This window comes from Aulonocara sp. 'chitande type north' Nkhata Bay, linkage group LG22 (genome assembly GCF_057382095.1).
Source record: "Aulonocara sp. 'chitande type north' Nkhata Bay isolate Kocher_YH1m ecotype deep benthic linkage group LG22, A_spYH_male_GT1.1, whole genome shotgun sequence".
Lineage (NCBI taxonomy): Eukaryota > Metazoa > Chordata > Actinopteri > Cichliformes > Cichlidae > Aulonocara > Aulonocara sp. 'chitande type north' Nkhata Bay.
Genome location: NC_141364.1, coordinates 35,487,362 through 35,513,211, shown reverse-complemented (window position 1 = coordinate 35,513,211; position 25,850 = coordinate 35,487,362). Strand labels below are relative to the sequence as shown.

Genomic DNA, 25,850 nt, shown 5'->3' with positions numbered 1-25,850 from the left:
GCACAGAACAGGATGTGCTCAGGATGTGCTATATACATCATGGGCCCCATAGTGAGAACAACAGGAAACAGCTGGGGTGAGAGACAGTTGAGATAGCTTTCTAAGGGTTATAGAAGATTACCAAAAAAGGAATTATATCTAACTGTCACTAAGTGTGTGTAACTGATGCATGTTATGTTATCTGCCTACTCATGAAGGGGCGTGAACCCTGACATATAAAACTGTGTATCTAAGTGCTTACTCTTTGAGATAGACACGGAAGGTGGTATTATGTACATCTCCACATGCATGTGCTAAATAAATGATTGTTGATTGACTGGACCTGCTCTAAGTATTAGTTGTTTGTTCTCAGCCCAACATCAAAGAATACGGGACATAGCATAGTCAACCTACCTGCATAGTTAAAAAACAATATATTTTAGCATTCATATTATTATAATACATCAATCATATACTTTTTTTTTACTTTGTCTGGATTATAATCACAAAGCCTTAACACAATCAGAACTGCAACTGAACTCAATTTATTGTGTTTGATGGACCGCAATTGTATAAAATAGATCCATACATTAAGCTTCTGTCAAATGTATTGTATTTTGCAATAAATGATGATATTTTCTTTTTGCCTTGTGGGGTACAGTGAGTAAATGTTATTAATTGGTACACTACTATCTCAAAAAAGATTGGCACCTTATCTTGTATTTAGAGAAAAAGGTCCCCAGGGAATGCAAATGTGCGAGTGTCACTGTGAAGCCTCAAGTCTGGAATTTCAAATGTTACCATTTTTTTTCCTTTCTTTCTTTTTTTTCATTAGATATGGACACAATGGCAGAGCTGAGGAGTTGGTAACTAAGGCTGCAGCTCAATACCTTGGATAGCGGAGTATATCCAAGCTTGTGATCAACCAGAGTCCTAGAAAGAGTTATAATCACTCTTAGACTATCACAACTGTTCTTATTGTCTTGGAACAACTGTAAAGACATAATTTTCTTGGGGATTGATAAAGTATTTTGATTCTGATTCTAACAAGGGGAAGTTTTCTTTAGAAGCATTGTTTGAATTTATTCCTAAATTGACTACAACAAAATTATACTAACTGAACATTCTATCTTGTGAGGCAAGTAAAAAAGTAATTTTAAAAAATTGAATACGCTGTTAAGTAGACTGAAAATGGTGACCTCTTACTACAGAGTCCATTTCTTATCTTAAACTAACTGATCAAAAGTGAAGTGGTTGGTTTTCTAGTTTAAAATGCTGACACTGGAGAGAAGGGAAGGCTCTGACAATCCAGACAAATAAAACCAACCAAGACAAATAAATGTAACCAATAGACAGAATTTAGATGTTGACAAAATAAAGAGCAAAACAAGCAAGCACATGACGATACTGTTCTGTATGTTGCATGGCTGCCTTTTCATGTCATCATTAAACTGCAGTTACCAAATGTCAGTGTAATAAAAAAGATCAGACATACAAATTTGCTTTCTTTTGTTGCACTAACATATTTCTCATTTCAAGCGTCTGATAAGATACACAATGTATGTGTAAACAGTGCCAACAACACCATGTACAGTTCTATTCTTTGCCATAAGAGTGTGGTGAGTTCTTGGCTATGAAACTGTAAGAGGGTAATGATTATACTGTTTTCAACAATACAAATCCAGAGATTTATTAGCTCTGAGAATCTTTCTTCTTGTAATTCAGGTATACTAATGCTCTGTGTACATAGACTGTGGTTGTATATACTGTGATTCCTGCTTCGCAGTTGGTATGACATGTGCTTATGTGCTTTATTAATAGTCAGAATTAATGAAAATAAAATCAGGAAATGTAACTAATCCCCACAGGGAAAATTCCTTTTTACCATGGGTCAAAATAAATTATATATAACCTAAAATGTAATAAAAGAATTTAAAACAACTAACAAATATTTTATGGTATCAAATGCAAAGAAAAACGGAGTAGAAAATGGCTCTCAAAGGAAAGCTGGGGCTCAGGAATTAGCATGAATTGTGTGTTTATGGAAAGGTCAAATGTCAGTGAGCGAGATAGTGTCCTAAATTGCCCCAGGATATAGTTACAGAGTGCTTAACGGACATAGAATAAATGGTTATGTGAATGTGTGGGTGAATAAGGATTATGATAGAAAGAGCTTTGAATTTGTATATAAGTACCTGTACATTTACAATAAAGTAACAGTAGCATAGTACCACAGAAACTGAAAGACGTAACAACCTAACAACAAAAATGGAAGCACAGCTAGTAATTTTTCTTTTAAATAATTTTAAAAGAAAAACAAGGTGTTGCATGACAAAACTGAAGTAGTGGCAAACTTGTGAGATATAAGAGTGACTTATGACGATCACTTTAGGTGCATTTGTATGTAAGAGATCAGGCCATTAGGTGGGTTTTTAGTTTTATTTTTTTAAAGGCCTCCATATCATTATAATGCCTGTTAATTCTGAGAACAATTATAACAATTGTATTAAACAGCTTATACTGTTTTGTTTTTTTTTTCCTTAAGCAATTGTGCTTCATTAAAAAACTGATTAGTGTCTAGTGTCAGTTGGAATTAAGAAGTTCTGCTTTTTTATATATTTGCTTCTACACTGATGGTATTTCGTTTATACTCTCCCTTGCTTGTTAAAACTGAGGATTGAGGGTAAAGTTTTGGGAGGCAGCTTCTTAATGAGGACAGCTATAAAAGTACCCCACAGACCTCCAATGAAAACACAAACCTGGCATCCACTTTAATTACTGATAAATTGTGAGCCAGCAAAAGGCAATGGATTTCCCTTCCCTAGAGGCTCTAATCTGTTTAAAGCTGAGTACTGATCCTAACTGCCGAGTTGGAGGATTTGATAGCAGGTGCCACTGTGAAGTCCCACAACAGACGCTATCAGTCTTGCATCCCAATCTCCACATCTCCCGGGGACTGAATTACAAGCTTGCCTCTGTGTGTCCAAATTTCTGCCATGTCTGATCATTCAAATCTGCTTGATCACACATGGCACTAGATTAATTATAGTCAGGCACGCTGCTTATGTGTTCTTATGTTGTCCCTGTTAGTGTGAAGGAAATGTCGAGACAGACTGTTTACACATGCACTGTTTGTACACTGCACAAATGTGAAAATCCAAAGCTGTTTAATTTAGCACAGTGCACACTAAGTGCTTAATCAGTCATTTCTTTAGCCTCAGGAAAAACACAATATTGTATACTGCTCAAAAAAATATTAGTAAACCCATAAAGATAATTAATTGCTACTAAAGATTATTACCGTTAACTACTTCATTGCATTATAATACATAAAAACTGTCTTATTGCAGAGTGTCACGCTAAAGTGTAATAAGAATCTCTGCAGTTTCTTGTTACATTTTAACATGATAATCTCTGTAGTTTCCATTTTAATGTCAAATTCATAACAAATTATCTGCATTCGCTGATTGTGACACATTTATCACACATTCTAGAAAACTGTCAGTATAACCTGTCATTCAGTATAATCTGGTTTCTGTTTTCAGATCTACATCCACCAACTAACTCTATTATAACAGATATGTATCATATGTATGTCGATAATTTACAGTCTGTCAGGGTCTCTGGGTCTTGGAACCAGGACAATGCATTTCTGTAATGTTTTGTGATTCTTCATTTTTATATTAACATTTTGTAGGTTTCCTTTAAATTATATTCTATTCGTTGTCAATTTATATTCAACTTAATCAAGGTTTTGGAATATTTAATTATCATTTGTGCCCTGTCTCTGTGGCTGTCCCCTTGGATACAGCAGCTGTCCCAGCAACGCAGCCCAGATAAACATAGGTTCTCTCCATCACTCTACACCAACCAAGCAAAATCCAATGCTGAGTGAGAAGGACTTGTTGCCTCCTGCTCTCTTCAAGTCTGGGGGAAAAAAAAGACTATGCTGTGCCACAAAATCTGTAGAGACTAAGAATGATAGTTTTATTCCTGAGATGGCTGATTATAACACATTCTCTTCTGTCTCCATGCCAGACTTTGTTTTCAGTTTCTGAACCGGCCACTACTTGTTTAATTTCCAAGCCTGATAATAGGCCCTTTTCTGGGAGGCAGTGGGGGGTAGAGCTTACAACCCAGCGCGGCGGTGTGGGAAGCCAGATCGGGCGCCCCACTTCCAGCTCTCCTCTCTGCTCTCTCCTATCTTGTCCCTTTTGTCTTACTCCTCTCTATCATAAGAGAGAAGGCTCCAGGCATCATAAGGCTACATAAATGTTAAAGATGTAAGTATTATTTCTCAGTTGCAGTGAATAGATAGAAGAAAATAAACTATAGAAACTAAACAGAAGAAAGAGAAATAATAATTTAACATAAACCAGTGACACACTCCGGGGCCTGATCAACCCTGGCAAGGCCTCCTTGGATGAGGGTGTATAGTGATAATGGCCAAAACACCCAATGAATCCATTGGGCGTTTAACCGGAGCCTGAGCCTGTGGGTCCCACATCTGATCTGAACCAGCACCTGAGCATCCAGTGACAGTGGGTCTTGCTCCACTTGAGCCAGAGGAAAAACTGGAATTGCCATCAAGATCAGCCATCAGCCATGCTACCAGAGGTATTCCATCACTTCCATCGACGTTCTTTCGTCAACGGCCTCTGACAAAGGGTTGCTGTTGCCATCACTGGCCACCTACCAAGTGATCACAAACCTGTGAACCTGCTCCCTCACCTTCACAGGCTTCCTTGAGATTTGCACCAATGGACTCCCGGTCGGCCTTCAGAGTTGCACCATCTGTGCCGCTGATCTCCAGAGTCCTGCATTTGGGACTCACGCAGCAGCCATGACATAGTCCTATTAGTTATTCTAGAGGTGTTTAATATATGTGTGACCAAACCTCAATAAGCACACACATATGTATTTATGAGATACCACCAATTCATTTAAAATTACATTTTTTGTGCCTCTCACTGTTGCTCATGTTTTAGGCAACAAATCTTGTGTTAGATGGGGTAGGACTCATCACACAGATATCCAAGATAATGGAGAAACATATAACATCTCCTTAATGTTGTGAAAGCTTGAATTTTGAGTGAAACCTGAGTCTTTTCCTGTACTTTGTTGCAGTTCAGTTTATTATAATAAATTTTCCTTTGCCATTGTAGCCCATTGTCCTACAAAGATGGGTATGATGGTTTGCCACAAACCTTGAACAAATCATTACTGATTTAATTAACTCACACATACCAGAATTCAATTGATAAAATTTCTGATTTCTTTAATCCATCTTCATCCCCAAACCTTCCCCCAACCCAGTAAAGAAAATTTAAGTCAATACTTTTATTATATTTAGTCAGTTCTAAATCTTCTGTACATGATTTCTGTTTTCATGACATTCACACCTAGGGCTGCAACATCATTTTCTGTGTTAGAGGAACCAAGAACAAGCATAAATGGACTTTCAAGAGGACTTAGCAGAGGTGGTCAAAAACACAGCTCATGGGGCATATACAGAAGCAGCATAATTTGGATAAACTATGTACAATACAAACCATTCATACAAATTAAGCTCTAATATATAGAATTCAATACATTACATTTGCTATATTAATTGACAATGAACAAGTCTTATCCCCAAGAACCCACTGATCAGTCAGTTAATCCGGAATTTTGTCAGTTCAAAATATAGGCCAGTCATCTAACTGACTCAGTAGCTGGTTAAGTTCGTTATCGCAAAAAGCTCTCTGATGATGACCGAGGACTGATCATCTTACACTATCTGAAAGTCTGTTGTTAACAGGTTTTCTCAACTGACTGTAGAAGAAGCCAGCCTGGTAACCTCACTTATTAAACTACCTCACATTTCTAACAGCATCACACTCACATTTGAATCTTTGTTGTCATCCTCAGCCTCTTTTTCTAATAACATTTGAAGGATAGTTTTCATTCTTTTTAAACAAGGAGCTAATTTTTTTTCCATTATTCAGAATAAAACGCAGAGTGAAACTGGTACAGCAGGGGCAAACAGTCCATATACTATCAAGAGTTAATACACTGTATATTGAAATATGCTAAAAGAAAACAAGGTTATTAACATTCAGTTGGACTACAAGTGTGATGTAAAAATAACAACAAGAAAGAGCAGAGTTCAATAATGAACAATTCATACTAGTACTAACCCAAGATGACCCAAAGGCCATTGCTTTCGACAAAATTCAGCTGGAATAAATCATAATTAAGGGATAAAATTCTAACTGGTAATCCAAGGTTACTTTTAAGCAGTTTACAATTAGCACATTTTGTAAGAATTGAAAGTTGCTCTTTGCTCTTTCAGAAGATTGAACAGGGGAATCATTTGGGGAATCATTTGGGCATAGTTGACACTCTGATATGGACATGTTAAGGGACAGAAGGGCTAACATACAAATGTCTCTGGCCTGGATAGAAGTCCTAGTCTGTTCTCCACTCGACCACTATGTAGTTTGTGAGTGTATGGAAATGTCAGCCAGAGGGAAAGTAGGGAGTGTCACTGTGGTAGTTGTAGTCTGGACACACTTTCTGCACCAGTTTGTAGTCGGTGCTGTAGAAGGAAATGAAGATGCAGATGACTTTGAATGGTTTGGAGCAAAGCCAGGAGACATGGCTCTGAGTTTGCTCTTGGTAGCATGTCTTGGATGGGTCAAAGTTGCAGAGTGTGTTCTTGGCACCCTTCTCAACCTTCTCATATTCTATGCGACAGTTGAAGGACTTTGAGTCCTTGGCATCAATGACGGACTGCTGTGCTGCCACATCAAACTCAACTATCTTTGTTGGAGGGACCAAGCTAACAGACACATTGCCCTGCCCTGTGGAGTTGTGGCGAAAGTAGACACTGAAGGTGCCATTTCCATGATCTACAATCTTACCAGTGATTAGCAGGTTAAGTTTAACTGTCTTAATGTTTGAATGGAAGTCCCCCCAGCCAAACATCTTCTTAAACTTTCCTGTCTTGACCATAGGCCGCCGTTTAGCCCGTGGTCGTGAGTCCTGCAGGTCCGTGGAATTTCTCAGCCAATCCCAAAGATCCTGCTCCAAATAGGGCTCTGGAGTGTCATAGTGAAGATCCAAAGCTGTGCTGTTCTCCTTGCCTTGTAGAGTCTGTGATAGCAGCCTACTGATGGACATTTCCTTATTACTTTGTGTCCATATATGCTTAAGTGTGGATTTCAGATTTCCTGATTTGACAATGTCTGACTTTGAAGGATGAGCACTTGTAACCTGGGGAAGAGAGTAAAAAACATCTATTAGCTGAGAGTTTACATCAATATGAGGATGCTACGTTAGGATCTAGATATCTATGAAATGAGCAAATTGCAAATGAGAAAACATTCCTTTCACCAGGTGCATATCTACACCAGTTAGTCACAACGTTAAAAGTTTGAAAATTGAAAACGTGAAGAAAATATTCAAATTTAATGTTTTGTATTAAAACCTTGGACCCTGGTATTAATGTGGATGTTACTTTGACACATACCATCCAGAGAGTCCATACGCATCATAACACAACACCCAGAGGATCTTCTACCACACAACACCCTGTCCCTGCACCTTGGTCCTGGCTTGTAATGCCTGATGTGTCAGCGAGCTGTTCTGGCAGTACTCAGGGGATATACAAAATATTTGGCAGGATGTTTTAATTTTATGGCTGATCGATCTTCATGGTACTGTATGGAATGACATGCAGTGTTTACATGGAAGGTTTTGATGCATGCTCCATCATGTGGGTAAGGAAATCCCCAAAAAATTGTTTCTGTTCCCCTGGATAAACTGTACATTTGCTTAATGACTGAAAATGGCACCACTGATTAACAGAGGACTGTGGGGTCAGTTTCATGATCATATGCAAATTGTCATGGCTATTGATCAATGACCAAGAATACCATTCACATAGAGTTGGCGAATGGCTGCAGTCACAGCATTGTAAGATCCTTACAGACCAGGGAAGCAGAAGAACATCATATGAAAAAGGCTATGAGTAAATGTGGTTATCCCAGCTGGACATTTGTCAAAACTGGTAAGACACCTAAGGGTGCTCCAAGCGATCCAGGAGAGAAGGTCAACGGCTGCCCAGCCAAAACCCTTTATTGATCGCTTATGTGTCTGGTGTATCAGAACAGCTGAGATGCAGTTTCTCTAAACACAGCGTCTCTATAGATTTGAAACCCCCCAAAAACCCAGTGTAAAGTTCACCACAAGGATTGTGTCCCACTGGCAAATACTTTCTATGCCTCCTGTTTTTTAAAATGTGCAAAATGATGTTTCTTGAGGCAACATTTTACAACTTGGCACTGTTAAAAAACAAATAAACAAACAAAAAAATCCTAAATTGTCAAACCTAAAAGTAGGCTACACATTTCATTTTTTACACCCGTGACACAACAGCCTATAGATAAAGCGTGGATGCTACATGCATATGTATTCTCATCATCACACAAAACCATCTAGAAGGTTTTACACACACTGTTAAAATAAGAATGCATCTGCACCGTAAAGATGTCCTCGACTGCCAGAAGGATGGAGATTTAAATCTGTATTATATATTAATTTTAAAGTAAACATCTAGCAATCCTTTTTTTATATGATTTATCTTGTGTTTTTGACAAATGTGAGTAATTTTTCTTCCCTTTCAAGCCTTTCCATGACTGACATGTACTATATACAGAGATCACATCTAACATAGTACTAAATAAATTACACTGAGAAATTGAGGTACAAAGTCTGTCTTTAATCAGCCAAGTCACTCCGGGTAAATAATGTGGTGATCCTCTCTCTTCTCTAATGACTTGAGGTTGACATTTGTATATTTTATTAAAACTGTTTTGTAGATTGTGGTACTGATGTTACATTTGCCAAATTGTAACACCAAATTCATTAAAAACTGACAATGAAAACACTGTTCAACCCTTCTGCTTTAAAATGAGCTGTCATACTAGAACCCACTTGTGTATGTAAGTGTGCTTATGATTAAAGTGACACTTTTTTTCAAATGGAAGAAACTTTTATTCCATCCATCCATCCATTTTCTTGACCACATATCCAATTAAAGCCACAGGAAGACTGGACAGGGTGACAGCTAGGGCTGGGTATCGTCACTGATTCCTATAACTGATTCGATTCCGATTCACAAGATCCCGATTTGATTGGATTCGATTTTGCATTAGAACCCTGCAGTAGATCAAAAACTGAAGAAAGGTTTTATTAGAGACATAGCTTTTGTAATTTGGTATAATTTGTAAAAGTTTAAATTACACTGCACACAACGGTAGACTGGTGCGTAATAAGCAAGCAAATAATGCAGAGAACAGATTTTATTTATGCTTGTTCAGTGAATTTTGGTCAGAGGGTGATGAAAACTGCAGCTTCAGAATCTGTGAGATGTTGGCTTTTGCAAACATGCTGTCGGCGAACAGGGAGATCTGCACTATAGCAAGTTTAGATTCATCCAGCTACCCCAACATAAATGTGAACCATGGAGAATGCTAGAGTACCCACAGTGAACCTATGGGGACAGAAATAATATGCAAGTTGCACACAGGAAGTCTGTATTTATTTAATTTTTTTAAACTTATATTCTTTGTTGAAAATCAAACATTTTAAAATGTAGAACACATTTCACAAGTTGATATAGTATTCATTCAATTCAACTCTCTTTAACGCAATAACAATTTAATTGAATTTTATTTAATTAATGCCAAATCAAAGCAACAGTCACTTCATGGTGCTTTATGCTGTAAGGTAAAGACCCCACAAAATAAGTAGTAAGTAATTAATAAATAATATTCAGGACCTTGCTATTGAAGAAAGTTATGGTTATGCCAATAATGTTTGTTTAAAATCCTACAATGTGGCTGAATTAAAGCAATTCTGCAACGATTTGGCCAAAATTCCTCCACAGCAATGCAAAAGCTTCATTATCAACGATCACAATCACAATCATCTTCTTCATCAAGCAGTTGATTGTAGTTTTAGCTTCAAAGTGTTGGATAACCAATGGTTAAGTTTAGGGAACAGTTACATTTGACATAGGGCCAGGTAGGTTTGGAAGGTTTTTTCCACTCAATTAGTGAAATCATGATTAAAAACCAGAGGTTTGTATTTACTTCAGATTTCAGGTTTGTTTGATGATCTGAAACATGTAAGTTTGACAAATATGCAAACATTAAAAATAAATAAGTGCCCAGAAAATATCCTGAAGAGTTTAGATACTTTTACAGAAAGGTATCTTAGTGTAAATGTGCATGTTGTTTAATTGTAACCCTAATGTTACCTTGAATTAACGGCAGTTAAAAAAAGCAATGATCATCATTGAATTCTTATAAGATACAAAAATAATAGTCATTAATTAATTTTTACCAACAAAAAATGAATAGTTAATGCAAACTTAAAAACATGAAGAGATCGTCCTCCTCTCTTTGTTTGTTTTTTTCTGCCTGCTTACAAGATGAAAATTGTTGCGTGTCATACCAAATTGAAAATAATCAAGATAAAAGCAAAGCTTGGAATAAAAAGAGACCCAAAAAGTCCTAGCTTTGAAAAGACATTCATTGTTTCCAGATCTAACTTAGTAAATTCTGCTCTTGCTCTTGACGAAGGCGGTCACACTTTTCTCCTCTCCTCTCCTCCTCCTCTCCCTTAGCTTCCCTGCTTAGCTTCTTATGTCCTTGTCTAGTCTTGTGTTTTTTGTATTACTTTTCCCTGGAACTCTCTCACAGTCTGTTCTCTAAAACCTAAAAGAGGAATTATGGATTTGATCAACTGGTCCCTAAATGCAATTGACACCCCTTTCTCAATGAGAAGTTTGGGCTCGGGTGAGCCTGAGTGCTGAAGATATCTACCTATTCGGAACCATGATAACAGGGTTCTGGCTGATCGGAGCTGGCTTGGCCCTGACTTATCGAAGAATTTAGAAAGCGGAACCGGCTGTTCAAACCCCCACAAGGCTGCCCACTGGGATTGAAACGATGGGAGAGGCGTGAGTTTCTCAAAATGGGCTCATTGAGTGCAGCACGGATAAGATCTTGGAGAGGCTACGGCTGCTGTGAATACTCAGAATAAGATCTCTGACTGCAGACTGGATTACATCTCGGAAGGGCTCGCTCAGAATAACATCTCTGGGTGCAAATTGGATGACATCTCGGGGAGGCACACTGTCGTGAGTTCTCAGAATCGGCTCCTCGAGCACAAGAAATGACAACATCACAGAACGCTAGTATGGCGAAGCTCACGGCTCTCCAACGGGAGATTGAGAGACCAGTGTTGGACTGTAGAACTGCTTTGAAATTCATATGAGCTGTTCGCACTAAAGTAAAAAGCACCATCACTTCATGCGGATACCCTTTCGGCGCCAGCTGCGGTCTCAAGGCTGGAGCTGAACAACAACACCCTGATAACGACTGTGTTTAGTCTGTTCCTTCCCATTCCATGCAAGGCCACCTGGGTTGGCTGGAAAACTGTTTACTTAGCCTAGCAGGGCGAAGGACACTGTCTCAGCTGAACTCTGGACACACACACACATACATATACACTGATATGCACACACTCATCCCCCCTCCCTTTCCAAACGCCTTCGACGCTTATTCCCTTCCGATGCTGACGGTGGATCAAGGAGACCAGTGCACGCAGCCCCGGATGTACTGTCTAATTCGGCTGTCTCTCACCCTTTACCCACCCCTGTTGCTTGTCATGTGTTTCTTTGGTGTATTAAGAGTTTTTTCATGTGCAGAGGTGTTTTTTTCTGTTCTCAAACTGATCTCCCTGTTGGAGCTCAGTCTGGGGGGAGTTATTTTTTCTCCTTATCTTTCCTCCAAATTTTTCATTGTTATACCTCTCTGACCTGTCTTCCCCATGTGATGTTTTGTGTAATGTATGTATGGTCGGAGGGTAAGATGGCGCCGCCATTGCGTACAATAGGTCGGCAGCCTTATGAAATTTCCCCTTGTGGGACTAATAAAGGTATATCAAATCAAATCTAAATACCATCTCACCAGGGGCGATTTTAGCCCAATGAATCAAAATTAATCAAAGAGTTCTCACTTTTTTGACAATATTTGCTGTTTGTGTAAACACTACTAAAAATATAAAAAACATACAGTACTTAATTGAGACATAACATTTTAACAACAAAAGCATAGATACCCCCCTCCCAAAATGGTTTGTTCCAGCTTGCCTCTCCCCTACTCTGGCTCTAGCGCCATTTCTGCCAGAGCGATGGTAAATGGTAAATGGCCTGTATTTGTATAGCGCTTTAGTCATATGGACCCCAAAGCGCTTTACACTACATTCAGTCATCCACCCATTCACACACTGGTGATGTCAAGCTACATTGTAGCCACAGCTGCCCCTAACCCTAACCCTAACCCTAATGGCAAAGTTCAGAAAAGAGTATCTAAGCTTAAGAAATTAAATATGTTGTAATTAAAACCCTTGAGCATTATAATAATTATAATAATAATAAGCTGGCCAAAGGAGAAGATGGAAGCCCCTGACATCAAGACAAGGAAACTCCTGACTATACATAGAGGGTTTCACCCCAAGTCCAGCACCCTGAGACTGTACGCTAAGCGGAAGGAAGGAGGCTGGGGACTGGTGAGTGTCAGAACCACAGACCAGGATGACACAATGAACACTCTCGAGTACATCAGGAAGAATGCCAGAACTGATTGTGTACTTAGTGAATGCCTCAGGTAGCAGAAGCCCAAGAAAGAGGGCAAGAGGAAGAACCATCACTAAAGGACAGGCCCGGTACTGTGTATATATCCAGTAGATAGAGGAAGCAGCTGACATCTAGAAATCCTACCAGTGGTTTGACTAGGTTGGTCTGAAAGACAGCACAGAGGCACTAATCATGGCAGCACAGGAACAAGCTCTGAGCACAAGATCCATAGAGGCTGGGGTCTATCACACCAGGCAAGAACCCAGGTACAGGATGTGTAAAGATTCCCAAGACGCTAGCAGGCAGGGCATACATGGAACGCCAGAACCAAGTGGCATAGTATACAGAAACATCTGTGTGAGTATGGAAATACCGAGGGCAAAATAGGGAAAGCTCCCTAGGGCGGTCGAGAATGACTGAGGCTAAGACCCTGTTGGACTTACAGATACAGAGGGGCGCAAGAGGGAATTTTTTTTAATATATGTAACATTTTGTATGTGAAGTGGATGTTGTGTGATTACAAGAATTGTCAAAAACAAACAAACAAACATATTTTATTAATATTCAGAGATGGGCAGTAACATGTTACAATTACTGTATTGCTGTAATCTGATTACTTTTTTCAAGTAACGAGTAAACTAAGGGATTACGATTGCAAAAAAAAGTAATTCGATTACACTTACTTTCCCCTTAAGCACGCTGCATTACTGCGTTACTAAACTGTGATTTTGTTTGAGAGAGTGTCTCATGACAATGACGCAAGCGTGTGCGACGGCTGTGGAAGCACGTATGTAAATCAACAATAGAAAACATGGAGCGAGGGATGGAGTACGATCGTGCATCATTTAATACTTGGAAATACCGACATTACTTTGAATTTGACTTTTTCAAAAGCGACAAAAACATAAGCATACGTTGTACACTCTGCATAGGAAGAAAACTTCCACATCAAAAAATTCCGCTTCCAACTTGAGCAAGCACCTAGCACAAGAATGTTAAATTGACAGAAAACCCCCAGGATCCCCCCACTGAAATGACCGCTGTGGCTCAGATGGACCCACTCCTGCTAAACAGATTAAACTAGACATAAGAGCGACAGGACTTAGTGCCGCTGAACTGAAGAAGCTCGTCGCTGCCTATATCGTCGAGAACATGTTGCCTATTTCCACTGTAGACTCTGAATCATTCCGAAGCATTGTAGGAAAAATACCAACTAAAAGTGGTGTCAAGCTGCCCCAGAGAAAGTCATTTGTAGGATACCTTGAGAGAGAATATGACAAAATGAACTCTACAGGCCGATCTCAAATCTCCCGTTTTTAAGTAAGATCATTGAAAAAGCAGTTTCTCAACAGCTCAGTTACTTCTTAAAACAGAATAATTGCTACGATGCCTTCCAGTCAGGTTTTAGACAGAACCACAGCACTGAAACCGCTCTGACCAAAGTGTTTAATGACATATGTCTGAATACAGACAGTGGAAAAATGTCAGTCCTAGTTTTACTGGATCTCAGTGCAGCATTTGATACAGTTGACCACAACATATTACTCAAACGACTGGAGAACTGGACAGGTCTTTCAGGAACTGTACTAAACTGGTTCAAAACATACGTAGAAAACAGGAAATACTTTGTATCAATAGGTAACTTCACATCTGAGCAGACAAGTATCACATGTGGAGTTCCCCAAGGTTCCATCTTGGGACCCCTTCTGTTTAACATCTACATGCTCCCACTGGCACAGATTATAAACAACAACAAAATAAACTATCACAGCTATGCAGATGACACACAAATATATATCACAATGTCACCAGGAGACCGAGGCCCTGTACAGGCTCTTGGTAAATGCATTGAGGAAATCAATGACTGGTTGTGCCACAATTTTCTCCAGCTAAACAAAAACAAAACTGAGGTAATAGTCTTTGGCGCCAAAGAAAAACGATTACAGGTCACCAGAGAACTTCAATCTATACATCTAAAAACCACAAACCAGGCGAGAAATTTGGGTGTAGTGATGGATGCAGACCTAAACTTAGAAAAACACATTAAGACAATAACAAAGTCAGCTTACTATCATCTCAAGAATATATCAAGGATAAAAGATCTGATGTCTCAACAGGACCTGGAAAAACTAGTCCATGCATTCATCTTTAGTAGGCTTGATTACTGTAACAGCATCTTTACAGGTCTACCTAAAAAATCAGTCAGACAACTACAGCTCATTCAGAACTCTGCTGCTCGAGTCCTCACTAAGACCAAAAAAGTGGACCACATCAGTCCAGCTCTGAGGTCCTTACACTGGCTGCCTGTCCGTCAGAGGATAGACTTTAAAGTTCTGATGCTGGCCTATAAAGCTCTGAATGGTTTAGGACCAAAATACATCAATGACCTCCTGACCCAGTATGAACCATCCAGATCCCTCAGGTCATCTGGATCCGGTCTTTTATCAGTTCCCAGAGTCAGAACCAGACACGGAGAAGCTGCATTCAGCTTTTATGCTCCTTATATCTGGAACAAACTCCCAGAAAGCCTCAGATCAGCTGAAACACTCAGTTTATTTAAATCCAGGTTGAAGACTCACCTGTTCTCAGCTGCATTTGAATAAAGCACCAAATCCACACTTTAAGCTTAAATTTCAAAACTTACATTTAACTACTGATTTTATCTACTGTTCTGATTTTATCTGTTTTGATTTTATATACTGTTGTTTGTTTGTTTGTTTGTTTGTTAATTAGTTAGTTAGTTTATTTGCTTGTTTTATTCAATTTTAAATCATGCTTTTTATTTGTTCTTGTTTCTAATGTCTCTGTAAAGCACTTTGAATCACCTTGTTGTTGAATTGTGCTATACAAATAAACTTGCCTTGCCTTGCCTTGCCTCTAACTTAAAGGCTACACTCGAAGAGGCAGAGTTTGTTTCCACTACTGCTGACATCTGGACGGTAAATAATAAAAGCTTTATGGGTGTAACAGTTCACTGGATTAATTCCACATTACAATGCAACAAGGCCGCCCTAGCATGCAAGAGAATTAAAGGCAGCCATATCTATGATGTAATCGGAGCAGAGATTGAAGAAATCCATTCATCATATGGACTACAAGACAAAGTTGTTGCCACTGTAATGGATAATGCATCTAATTTTCCTAAAGCATTCAGAGTATATCAGCCCAGTCATTTGGAGTCTGAATCTGAAAATGAAGAAGGTGATGACGAGGAACCGACCTTTACTGATGTCATAGAAGCTCTTTCAACCACATCTGGTGATGCACAGTTTAGCCTCCCTCAACACTACAGATGTGCATCGCACACAATTAACTTGATTTCAACAAGCGATGTTGACAAACATCTAAATTCCTGTGCAGACACCAAGGCTGCATATAGGAGTAGCATTGCAAAATGTTCTGCTCTTTGGACTAAAGGAAGTCGATCAACATTAGCCTCTGAACAGGTGGAGGAAGTCAGCCAGAGGAAACCTAATGGTACTGACATCCACAAGGTGGAATTACCTGTATGAGGCCATTTCTAGAATCATCACAATTCCCTTAAATGAACTTAATCCCCTCTGTGTAAAACTGGGAATCAAGTGCCTTAATGAAAGGGAGTACCAGTTCTTGAAAGAGTACTGTGCTGTGATGAAGCCCCTGACAGTGGCTCTGGACATCTTACAAAGGGATGAGTGCACCTATGGGGCTTTACTACCAACACTCACAAGCCTGATGTCAAAGACGCTTGCCCTGAAAGATGACCTCTCTAGATGACCTCTCTAGAAAGACCTCTGTAAAGGTAAGATTATTATTGGATAATTGCTTTGGGTGGATTTGTTAAACTTATTATACGCTTCACAGTGGGTGGATGTTATACGTAGTTTTAAGCAGCGTGTACAATTATTAAAATGATAGAATAAAAGACCAAGTATTCACCCCTTGTTAAATATCAGGGATATTGATCATCATTGATTATGAATATTAATCATAATATCAACAAAACCAAAATTAAATCTCATACAGTATTGATAATAGAAAATATAGATGGTTTAGGGCAGTAAAGCCCACAAAATAATGACAATAGGTAATTATATAGTAAAATAATTTTATTCTTAGATGCATCATATTGTATGTTACAGGCCCTCAAGACTTGATGCTGTTCTGGACAGCCAAGAAGGACTTCTCGCAGCGGCCACTTGTCCCAAGTTTAAACTTTGTTGGTTGAGAGATGAGTGTAGGAGAGTATGTGAAGGAGCTCCTGATAACAGAGTGTCGTAAAGCTGCTCCTGCAACTGACAACACTAATGTGTCCCAAATGCCAGCCAGCCAAATGCTTTTTCTCAGCAGAAAAAGAAGTAACCGACTATTTAAGGTCAGACTATGAGCTTGAGATTCTGAATCAGTTTCCAAATCTCAAAAAGATGTACATGAAATACAACAGGCCAACTCCATCCAGTGCACCAGTGGAACGGCTGTTCAGTTTAGGTGGATTGGTGCTTTCCCCAAAAGGAACAGACTGTCTGATAGAAGGTTTGAGAAGCTTCTGCTGATGCGATATAACCACTGTTTCAGTCCAAAAGAAAACAATAAAACATCGGTCTTTTTCAGGGTTGCCACAAAATGAGACTGGATTAACAGCCTATATGTAGCATGCAATAGCATTTTCTGTTTTGGTAATCTCATTATTACTCCTCTCTGCACTTTACCAACTGTTAAAAGATTTTATTGTTAATTTTATTTATTTTATTTCTTTATTTTTTTTGTTGTATTTATGTGAAAGGATGTGTGTGTATACACAAAAAATAATTTTATGTTATATACTGGAATATGCAGAAATACAGTTTAAGCCTTTATTTTCTTAAAATATGGTGTAATGTGCAGAAATATGTTTAAATGTTAAGCAAATTTATTAAAGTCAAAGATTGTTGAATTTAATTTTTTTTTTTGGACGCAATGTTTATTAAGTTAAGATTAAAAGTAATAAACTAATTTTTAAAAAGACACTTTTCAATTTGATTCACTTTTATATGTTGGATTATGCAAAAAAATAGAATTGGGCCAAAAGGTCTATTGGTTTGTGACGCATTCAGGTTGTGTATCATGTTTTTGAAAAGTGACTAAGTAACTAAGTAACTAATTACTTTTGAAAATAAGTTGCCCCAGTATAATGTGAATTACCCATAATTTCCTTTTTGACAAAGAATATAGTTAGGGTTGGATCAGGTGTCACTGAATTCCCCCTTAGTTACACTGTAATAGGTCAAGGTAGCTGGGGGCTTCCCATGATGATGATTTCTTCACCATAATAAAATATTGAACACATGAAGTGAAAAGGGGGTGCATTTAAAGCTGGCTGATCAACATTTAGACAAGCTTGTGAAATACTGGGACAATATAGTCTGTTCAGATGAGGCCAGAATTGAACTGTTTTGATGCCTTAATACACACCGTGTTTGGATTTTAAAAGTCACTGCACATCAACCCAAAAACACCATACCAACTGTGAAGTTTGGAGGTGGAAACATCATGGTATTAGGCAAGGCAAGGCAAGGCAAATTTATTTGTATAGCACAATTCAACAACAAGGTGATTCAAAGTGCTTTACAGAGACATTAGAAACAAAAACAAATAAAAAGCATGATTTAAAATTGATTAAAACAAGCAACTAACTAACTAACTAAACTAACTAACTAAACACACACATATTAGGCGATTTTTCTGCAAATGGCACACTTCATATAAGGAAGAATGTATGGAAAAATGTATCGAGACATTCCTGTCTCAAAACCTGCCGCCATCTAACAGGATGATGAAGATGAAATTAGGATGGATGTTTCAGCAAGACTGTCACATGCCATGATACACAGCACTTTGTTTTTCTGTTGCTCTTGTCTTTCAGGTGTCAAGCCTCCACCTATTGGCCCATTCAAAGATAATTGGCATATGCCTATTGGCTAATCTGGGCACAGTAGCCCAGCGGTCCCCAACCTTTTTTTGCCATGGACCGGTTTATGTCCGACAATACTTTCACGACCGGCCTTTAAGTTGTCGCGGAAAAATACAACAAATAAAACCTGTAAAGGTACCAAAAAAAGTAAGATTTATTCATAACACACAGGAAAAGACCCAGGGAAACTGAGTTAACAATAAAAACTATTAAAAATAATGATAAAAATCAATAAAACCCTTGAAAACTACACATTTCACGCCCGAACCTCAACTCTTGTTGGTACCAAACGACCAGTACCGGTCCGTGGCCCAGGGGTTGGGGACGGCTGCAGACCAATCGCTTGCCAGGGATCATTACAAAAGAGCAGCTTCCTGGCCAGCTTCTGATGTTCTCTAAACGTTTGTTTGTAGGCTTATGTGTATGTGAGTGTTTTGGTGGGAGGCTGGACAGGTAAGATTGGGGTACCCCATACACTTGCAACTGGGCATTTATTGTTAAAAACACTAGGTTATACGCTTGATGCCACTTTTGTATGTTTTGACTGACCTTTTTTTGTCAAGCAGCTAGACAGACCTTTTGTTTTGTGTATTGTTTTATTTAGACCTTAGGAAAGAAGTCAGCCTCTTTTTGTTTTCTTAATTTAATTTCTTAATTTTGATTTGTTTGAGTTTATGATTGTCAAGGCACAGTAAACCATCAATAAAAACTGCCTGACTGTAACCTAGCCGTTGTCCCTCTCCTTCATTAATTGTGGTTGTCTTGTGTTGCCGTCTCGAAGCTGTCATCACCAACAAACGCTTTTGTACAAACTATTAAATAATTTTCTGTAAGCGTGTTCAACACTTTTTTCTCCGTGTCAATTCTCATTATATTTTAGGGTCTTTATCTTACAATATAAAGCTCATTGAGGAAACTATTGCTTTGATTTGGTGCTATAACAACTACATTTAATTGAATTAAAATTTAGATTACACATAACTTAATTTATGGACATCTATGATTTAATTTCTTTGCATGTGTGGATTGAATGGGTTGCTACAGACATCTGCTGAGAATTTCATGTCAATAGCATTTTTAGAAATACATTTACATTTAGAAAACTGGTCACATGTTCAATACTTATTTTACCCACTGTATAAAAAAAATTGAATTGAATTAAAAATTAAATGATCCTCAGGTAGTAGTAGGGGCTCATGGTGTGTAAAGATAATATGCACACAACATTACATCACCAGCAGCCCAAGGTCTAAGGTACTAATCAGAAGGTTGGTGGTTCAAGCCCTGTTTGCACCAGTATCTTGGCCAGGAATATTTTGCAAGTATTCTTGGGCAAGATATTGAACCCCAAGTTGTTTTTCCAATATTTTCATCAGTTTGAACACTAATTAGAAAACATGTAGAAAAAAGAAAAAATATAGAAAAAGTGCTTGTATGAATCTTTTGTACTGGTTAATAAGACATGTTGTATAATGCGCTTTAAGTCCCCCATTAGACTACGCCTAGGACATCAATGGGCTTACTGAGTGTATCACCGACTACATAACTTTCTGCACCAACCCCATTGTTCCAGCTCAGACTGTCCAATCGTTTCCCAAATACCAAGCTGTGGGTGACTAAGGGCATCAAAGCCCTCCTCAGTGACAAGAAGAGGGCTTTCAGAGGCTACGTCCACACTAGCCCAAATAAATTTGAAAACAGCGTTTTCGTCTCAAAATGCTCCGCGTCCACACTATCATTTTCAGTCTTTTTCACAGAGTTGTGCGTCCATATTGAAACGGCCGAAAACGCTTACCTTCCAGTACTGCGCATGCGTGAAACGCAAGACGATTCGACCTGCCTCGTTTCTGTCTGCCGTTTATTTACTTTCCGGCTCTTTGAAGTGTCAAGGAAAAGTTTTTTAAATGGACTAACAATGAGGTGGAGTTGTTGCTGCGAGTAACACAAAAGTACAAAAGTTGTAAAAGCGAGTGAGAATTAAAGAATTTGAAGAAAAGCTATCTAAAGCATGTACAAACTGATATTAATCTTTAACCCTTTGAGGTCCACACCAAGAAAAAAACAATGGAAAGATTTTTTGTTTGCATTTCTTATTGATTTGGGTGAGTAAGATAAGATAAGATAAGATAACCTTTATTAGTCCCACACGTGGGAAATTTGTTTTGTCACAGCAGGAAGTGGACAGTGCAAAAGTTATGAGGCAAAAATTAGAATACAATAAGAATAAATACAGTACACAACTGTACAGAATAGAATAAAATACTATATACAGTAGAATAAAATAAAATAAATATACAATAAGATAAAAATAGAATACAAATACAAATACTATATACAACTGAGTAAAAATACAACGATGACAGAAAGGATTATTGCACTTAGTATTATTGCATATGTATGGATGTGTGTGCTTGATCAGTTAAAGTCTTTATTATGGAGTCTGACAGCAGTGGGGAGGAAAGACCTGCGAAATCTCTCCGTCCCACACCGTGGGTGCCGCAGTCTCCCACTGAAGGAGCTGCTCAGTGCTGTCACAGTCTGCTGCATGGGGTGGGAGATGTTGTCCATCAGGGATGACAGCTTAGCCGCCGTTCTCCTGTCACTCACCACCTCCACTGGGTCCAGAGGGCATCCTAGAACAGAGCTGGCCCTTCGGATCACCCTGTTCAGTCTCTTCCTGTCCCCAGCAGAGATGCTGCCGCCCCAGCAGACCACACCATAAAAGATAGCAGAAGCCACAACAGAGTCATAGAAGGTCTTCAGGAGTGGGCCCTCCACTCCAAACGACCTGAGTCTCCGCAGCAGGTACAGCCTGCTCTGCCCTTTCCTGTAGAGGGCGTCTGAGTTATGAGTCCAGTCCAGTCTATTGTTCAGATGAACACCAAGGTACCTGTAGCTGTCCACAGCCTCAATGTCCATACCTTGGATGTTCAGTGGTTGCAGTGGAGAATGCTTGTGCCTGCGGAAGTCTACCACCAGTTCCTTGGTTTTACTGGCGTTGATCTGGAGGTAGTTCAGCTGGCACCAGTCCACAAAGTCTTGGGTCAGACCTCTGTACTCCTTGTCGTCCCCATCAGTGATGAGGCCGACTATTGCAGAGTCATCAGAGAACTTCTGCAGGAAGCACTGGGTGGAATTGTGGGAGAAGTCTGCAGTGTAGATGGTGAAGAGGAACGGAGCCAGAACCGTTCCCTGTGGGGCCCCCGTACTGCAGACGACCCTGTCCGACACACAGCCCTGAGTCCTCACATACTGTGGTCGGTCGGTGAGGTAGTCCAGGATCCAGGTAGTGAGGTGATGGTCCACTCCAGAGTTCACCAGCTTGTCCTTCAGAACCGAGGGAAGAATAGTGTTGAAGGCACTGGAGAAATCAAAGAACATGATTCTCACAGTGCTTCCAGCGGTCTCCAGGTGAGCGAGGGAACGATGTAGGAGGTGAATGACGGCATCATCCGCTCCAATGCCAGGCTGGTAGGCAAACTGAAGTGGGTCCAGTGATGAGCTTATTAGGTGCCGAAGCTGAGCCAGGACCAACCGCTCCAGGGTCTTCATCAGGTGGGATGTCAGAGCCACCGGCCTGTAGCTGTTGAGGTCCTTGGGGCGTGAAGTCTTTGGCACTGGTACAACACAGGAGGTTTTCCAGAGCTGTGGGACTCTTCCCAACCTCAGGCTCAGGTTGAAGAGGTGCTCCATCACCCCACACAGTTGGTCCGCGCAGGACCTGACGACCCTCGAGCTGATGCCATCTGGACCCGCTGCCTTCTTGCCATTAATCCTCCTCAGTTCCCTCCTAACCTGGGTGGTTGAGAGAGACAGGCTGGAGCCTTGTGTTGAGTGTGTATTGGATGCTGCAGTTGGGGGTGGGGGGGAGTGAGCAGGGTGAATAGAGGAGGTGTGAAGTGTCTGAGGTGGAACAGCAGCAGTGGGGGTGGGTGAGTCTGCAGCCGATGTTGCAGACTGCCTCATGGCTGAATCAAATCTGTTGAAGAAATGATTCAATTCATTTGCCCATCTCACATCCCTACCAGTAATAACCACAATCAATAATTTTTTTTCAATAGACCCTGTAGTTTTTAAAATATTGATCTCTACCAAATGGTTGAGATGTCACTTAATGGTAAAAGTATGAAATGTCATGCAAATACAAGTGCATTATATAATACAGTTGAAATTGTATTTATAATTATAATTTAATTAATAACAAAAACTATCCAGCGCATTGGATACAGTTTATTTCTAGTAGCATGCCAGTGAACATTGCTGTTTTCATTCCATCAAAGGACAGGATTATATCAAACTACAAAATACATAGTTTTTTAATCTGCAAATGTGAAAAATGTGCTACAGCACAAAATACTCACATTCAGGCCACTTCTGATTGAACGGTACTGTGCAAAATCATTTTTCTTTTTAAAAAATAAATAAATAAAAACAGTGCAAATGAAGCACATCTGCATGTGGTTTTGGTCGTTGGGGTCTTATGGTGTAGCATTGATTCTGTGGTCTTGGAGAGCTGAATCATGGTTGTCCAACTCTAGATGCTGGCTTGTTAACTTTTTGAGAGCCATCGGTTTCTGGTCCAGTAGGGCACTGTCCCTCTTATAGACCAGGTATTAAAGTCATGTCACTGGAGAGTGGCATTAGTTGAACATCCCTTCGGCGGATATTAGCTACTCACAAATGGCACCCTTACAAACTCCAGCTACTGCAGCATCTCAACGAGGATGACCCAGATCGGCGCACAGAATTTGCAGAATGTGCAAAACAAAAACATTAGCGTCCATCGTGCGTGGGAAAAAAACTTCTTTTTACAGCGAAAAAACCCCTAAACTTCCAAACGAGCACCGAGTAGCTACGACGTAATGGGAAATTCACAGAGAAACTCGCGGATTCTTCCATTGAAGATGGAGCAGGGTAAACCTCCGCCTACCTCAGTCCTGCTTTACAGGTGAAAATAGAGCAACAGGACCGCTAGTCTTTGACTTTATTTATTTTCTGCTGTGTTTTACTTGCATCTATTTGAAAGAGTGAGTGTAAACACAAAAAATATTTTATTTTATGTGCTGGAATGTGTAGAAAATAGGTTTAAATGTTAAACTAATTTATTCAAGTCAGAGAATGTTGCATATAATAAAATTTTTGCTTGATGCATAAAGTTAAAAGATTAAAACTGATAAAACAAGTTAAAAAAGATACTTTTCCATTGGATTACATTTTGTATGATGGATTATGCAGAAAAAGTAGAATTGGGCTGAAAGATCTATCGCTTTATCACCTATTCGGGTTGTAAATCGTGTTTTTAAAAAGTAACTAAGTAATTATTTACTTTTGAAAATAAGTAATCAGTAAAGTAACGGGATTACTTTTTTGGGGAAGTAATCAGTAATTAGTTACTGATTACTTTTTTCAAGTAACTTGAGCAACACTGGTAATAAGTAGGGGTGGGTTTTGATTATCCTAACCCTATTTAGAGAGAAAGAGAGAGAGAGCTCTACATGAAGTGTGATTTTATCTTGGTGGAAGCAAAACAGCAAAAGTAAAAGGAAATTCGTGACGATGTTTATGTGAAGCGAATGTGAAGCATAGTTTGGATCGTCTTTGGCTGCTGGTTCAGTCAAAATTGTTTGGAGAGAGATACAACCACAGCTTCAGAATCTAGTGCAAAAAGGACGTAAACACAAAGCGCCCGCCGACGCTTCAAAATCAGTGAGCTGTCGGCTTTCAGACGCCGTGTCCGTGTCCGTGTATGTGCCGTCGGGTGAGAAAGGTGACATCTCACTGATTCGGATGCGCTGGGTCCACGTTTTGTGTTTATGTCTTTGTGCAGAATCAGTGTACCTGCTCTCATTTACTGTTTTAGCTGTTTGGTGGTTGTAGAAATTTTGTGAGGTTTAACCTGAGATTCTGGCGTTTCGGGCAAAATCGGCCAGAATCTCAAAATAAATTTATTTTTAAATGAATTTTAATGAATTGATATCATATTATCCAAGCCAGAATCGGTTTTAATTGATAAGTCGATAATCAAAACCCACCCCTACTGTCAAGTGACATACATCTGTTCAGTAAGTCCTCTAACACTATCATATATCAAAAAATTATATCTTCCTGTCTTAGTTTAATCAAAAACACTCAAAATATGTTGGATGGTTTTTTGTTTCCGTGTTCCTGGTTGGGAGAAGGATAAGAAGAGCCAACAGTTTCCATTCACAGTGCCTTCTGGTGGATTTTTTTGGCATTACAGATGTAAACCAATTGGTAGAAAAGACTCAACAAGGTAGGTCAATTTCAGTGAAAGCCTCAGTTAGATATAGGGTCTGAAAATGTGCTCTAGCAATTGGTTGACCAGAACGTTAAAGGGTTTTAATAGGGCTGTCAAAAAAATTGACAACTGCTGTGTAATGCCCTCCACTATCTTAGTTTAATTGGTCACATGACTGCATCACATGACTAAAATTTGTCATCATTTTCGAAAAGGCTCCGGGTTCACTGTCCACACTGCGATGCGAAAATGGTGTTTTCAAATGATTCCGCTTTGGAGAGCATTTTCAAAACGCTGCATTTTCCTTGAAGGAAAACGCCATCTCAAGGTGGACGGAAGGCCAAAACGGAGAGAAAAAGATGCGTTTTCAAACGAAAACTGTTTCAATCCAGGAGGTCAACGTGGACATTGTGGAGGACTATAAATATCTTGGAGTATACATCATAGCTGGACTGGCCATCGGGCGTACCGGGCATTTGCCCGGTGGGCCGCTGGCGATTTTTTGTTTTTATGGGCCGATGGATTTTTTTTATTTTTTTTTAGGAAGGGTATATATAATGAAAGGTGTTGGATTGGCCAATTGGTCATGATCGACTCTGGGCTGGACCAATTACAGCCGAGGAGGCCGGATGCACCCTCCCCCTTGTTTAGCAATCACGTGATTTTCGCGCATTGCATGCCGGGAACTCGTGGCAAAACAATCCAAGTACCGCATCAAATGCAAGCATTTGCAGCACCGCAAAACGTTCATTCTCCGGTTCCAATACCTTCTTGTTTTTTCTTTGCCGCACAAAAAAGGAATGTACAAAACAAAAGGAGAACAATGCCGGTCCGTACAAAGACAGACTCGACGAAAAGACAAAGAAAAGATACGAGGAAAAAAATCAAAGGAGTGAAAGGGTCAGACCCTTACGAGTGGACAAAAGACGTTAGCGTGCTGCCCAACTTTCACCACGCTCATATTTATAATTATACGGTTCTTGGAGTGAGTG

At 39.5% G+C, this 25,850-nt stretch overlaps 1 protein-coding gene across 1 annotated transcript in view; it reads right to left on the bottom strand.

Annotated features, from left to right (window-relative positions):
• Nucleotides 1-5,171: 5,171 nt before the first annotated feature.
• nxph1 (neurexophilin 1) overlaps nt 5,172-25,850 on the bottom strand; it is a 70,637-nt gene continuing 49,958 nt past the window's right edge. Inside the window, exon 2 of the mRNA XM_086279216.1 lies at nt 5,172-7,236. Within this exon, the coding sequence (XP_086135342.1) occupies nt 6,481-7,236 (756 nt within the window). The 3' untranslated portion in view covers nt 5,172-6,480. The remainder of the gene's footprint in view (nt 7,237-25,850) is intronic.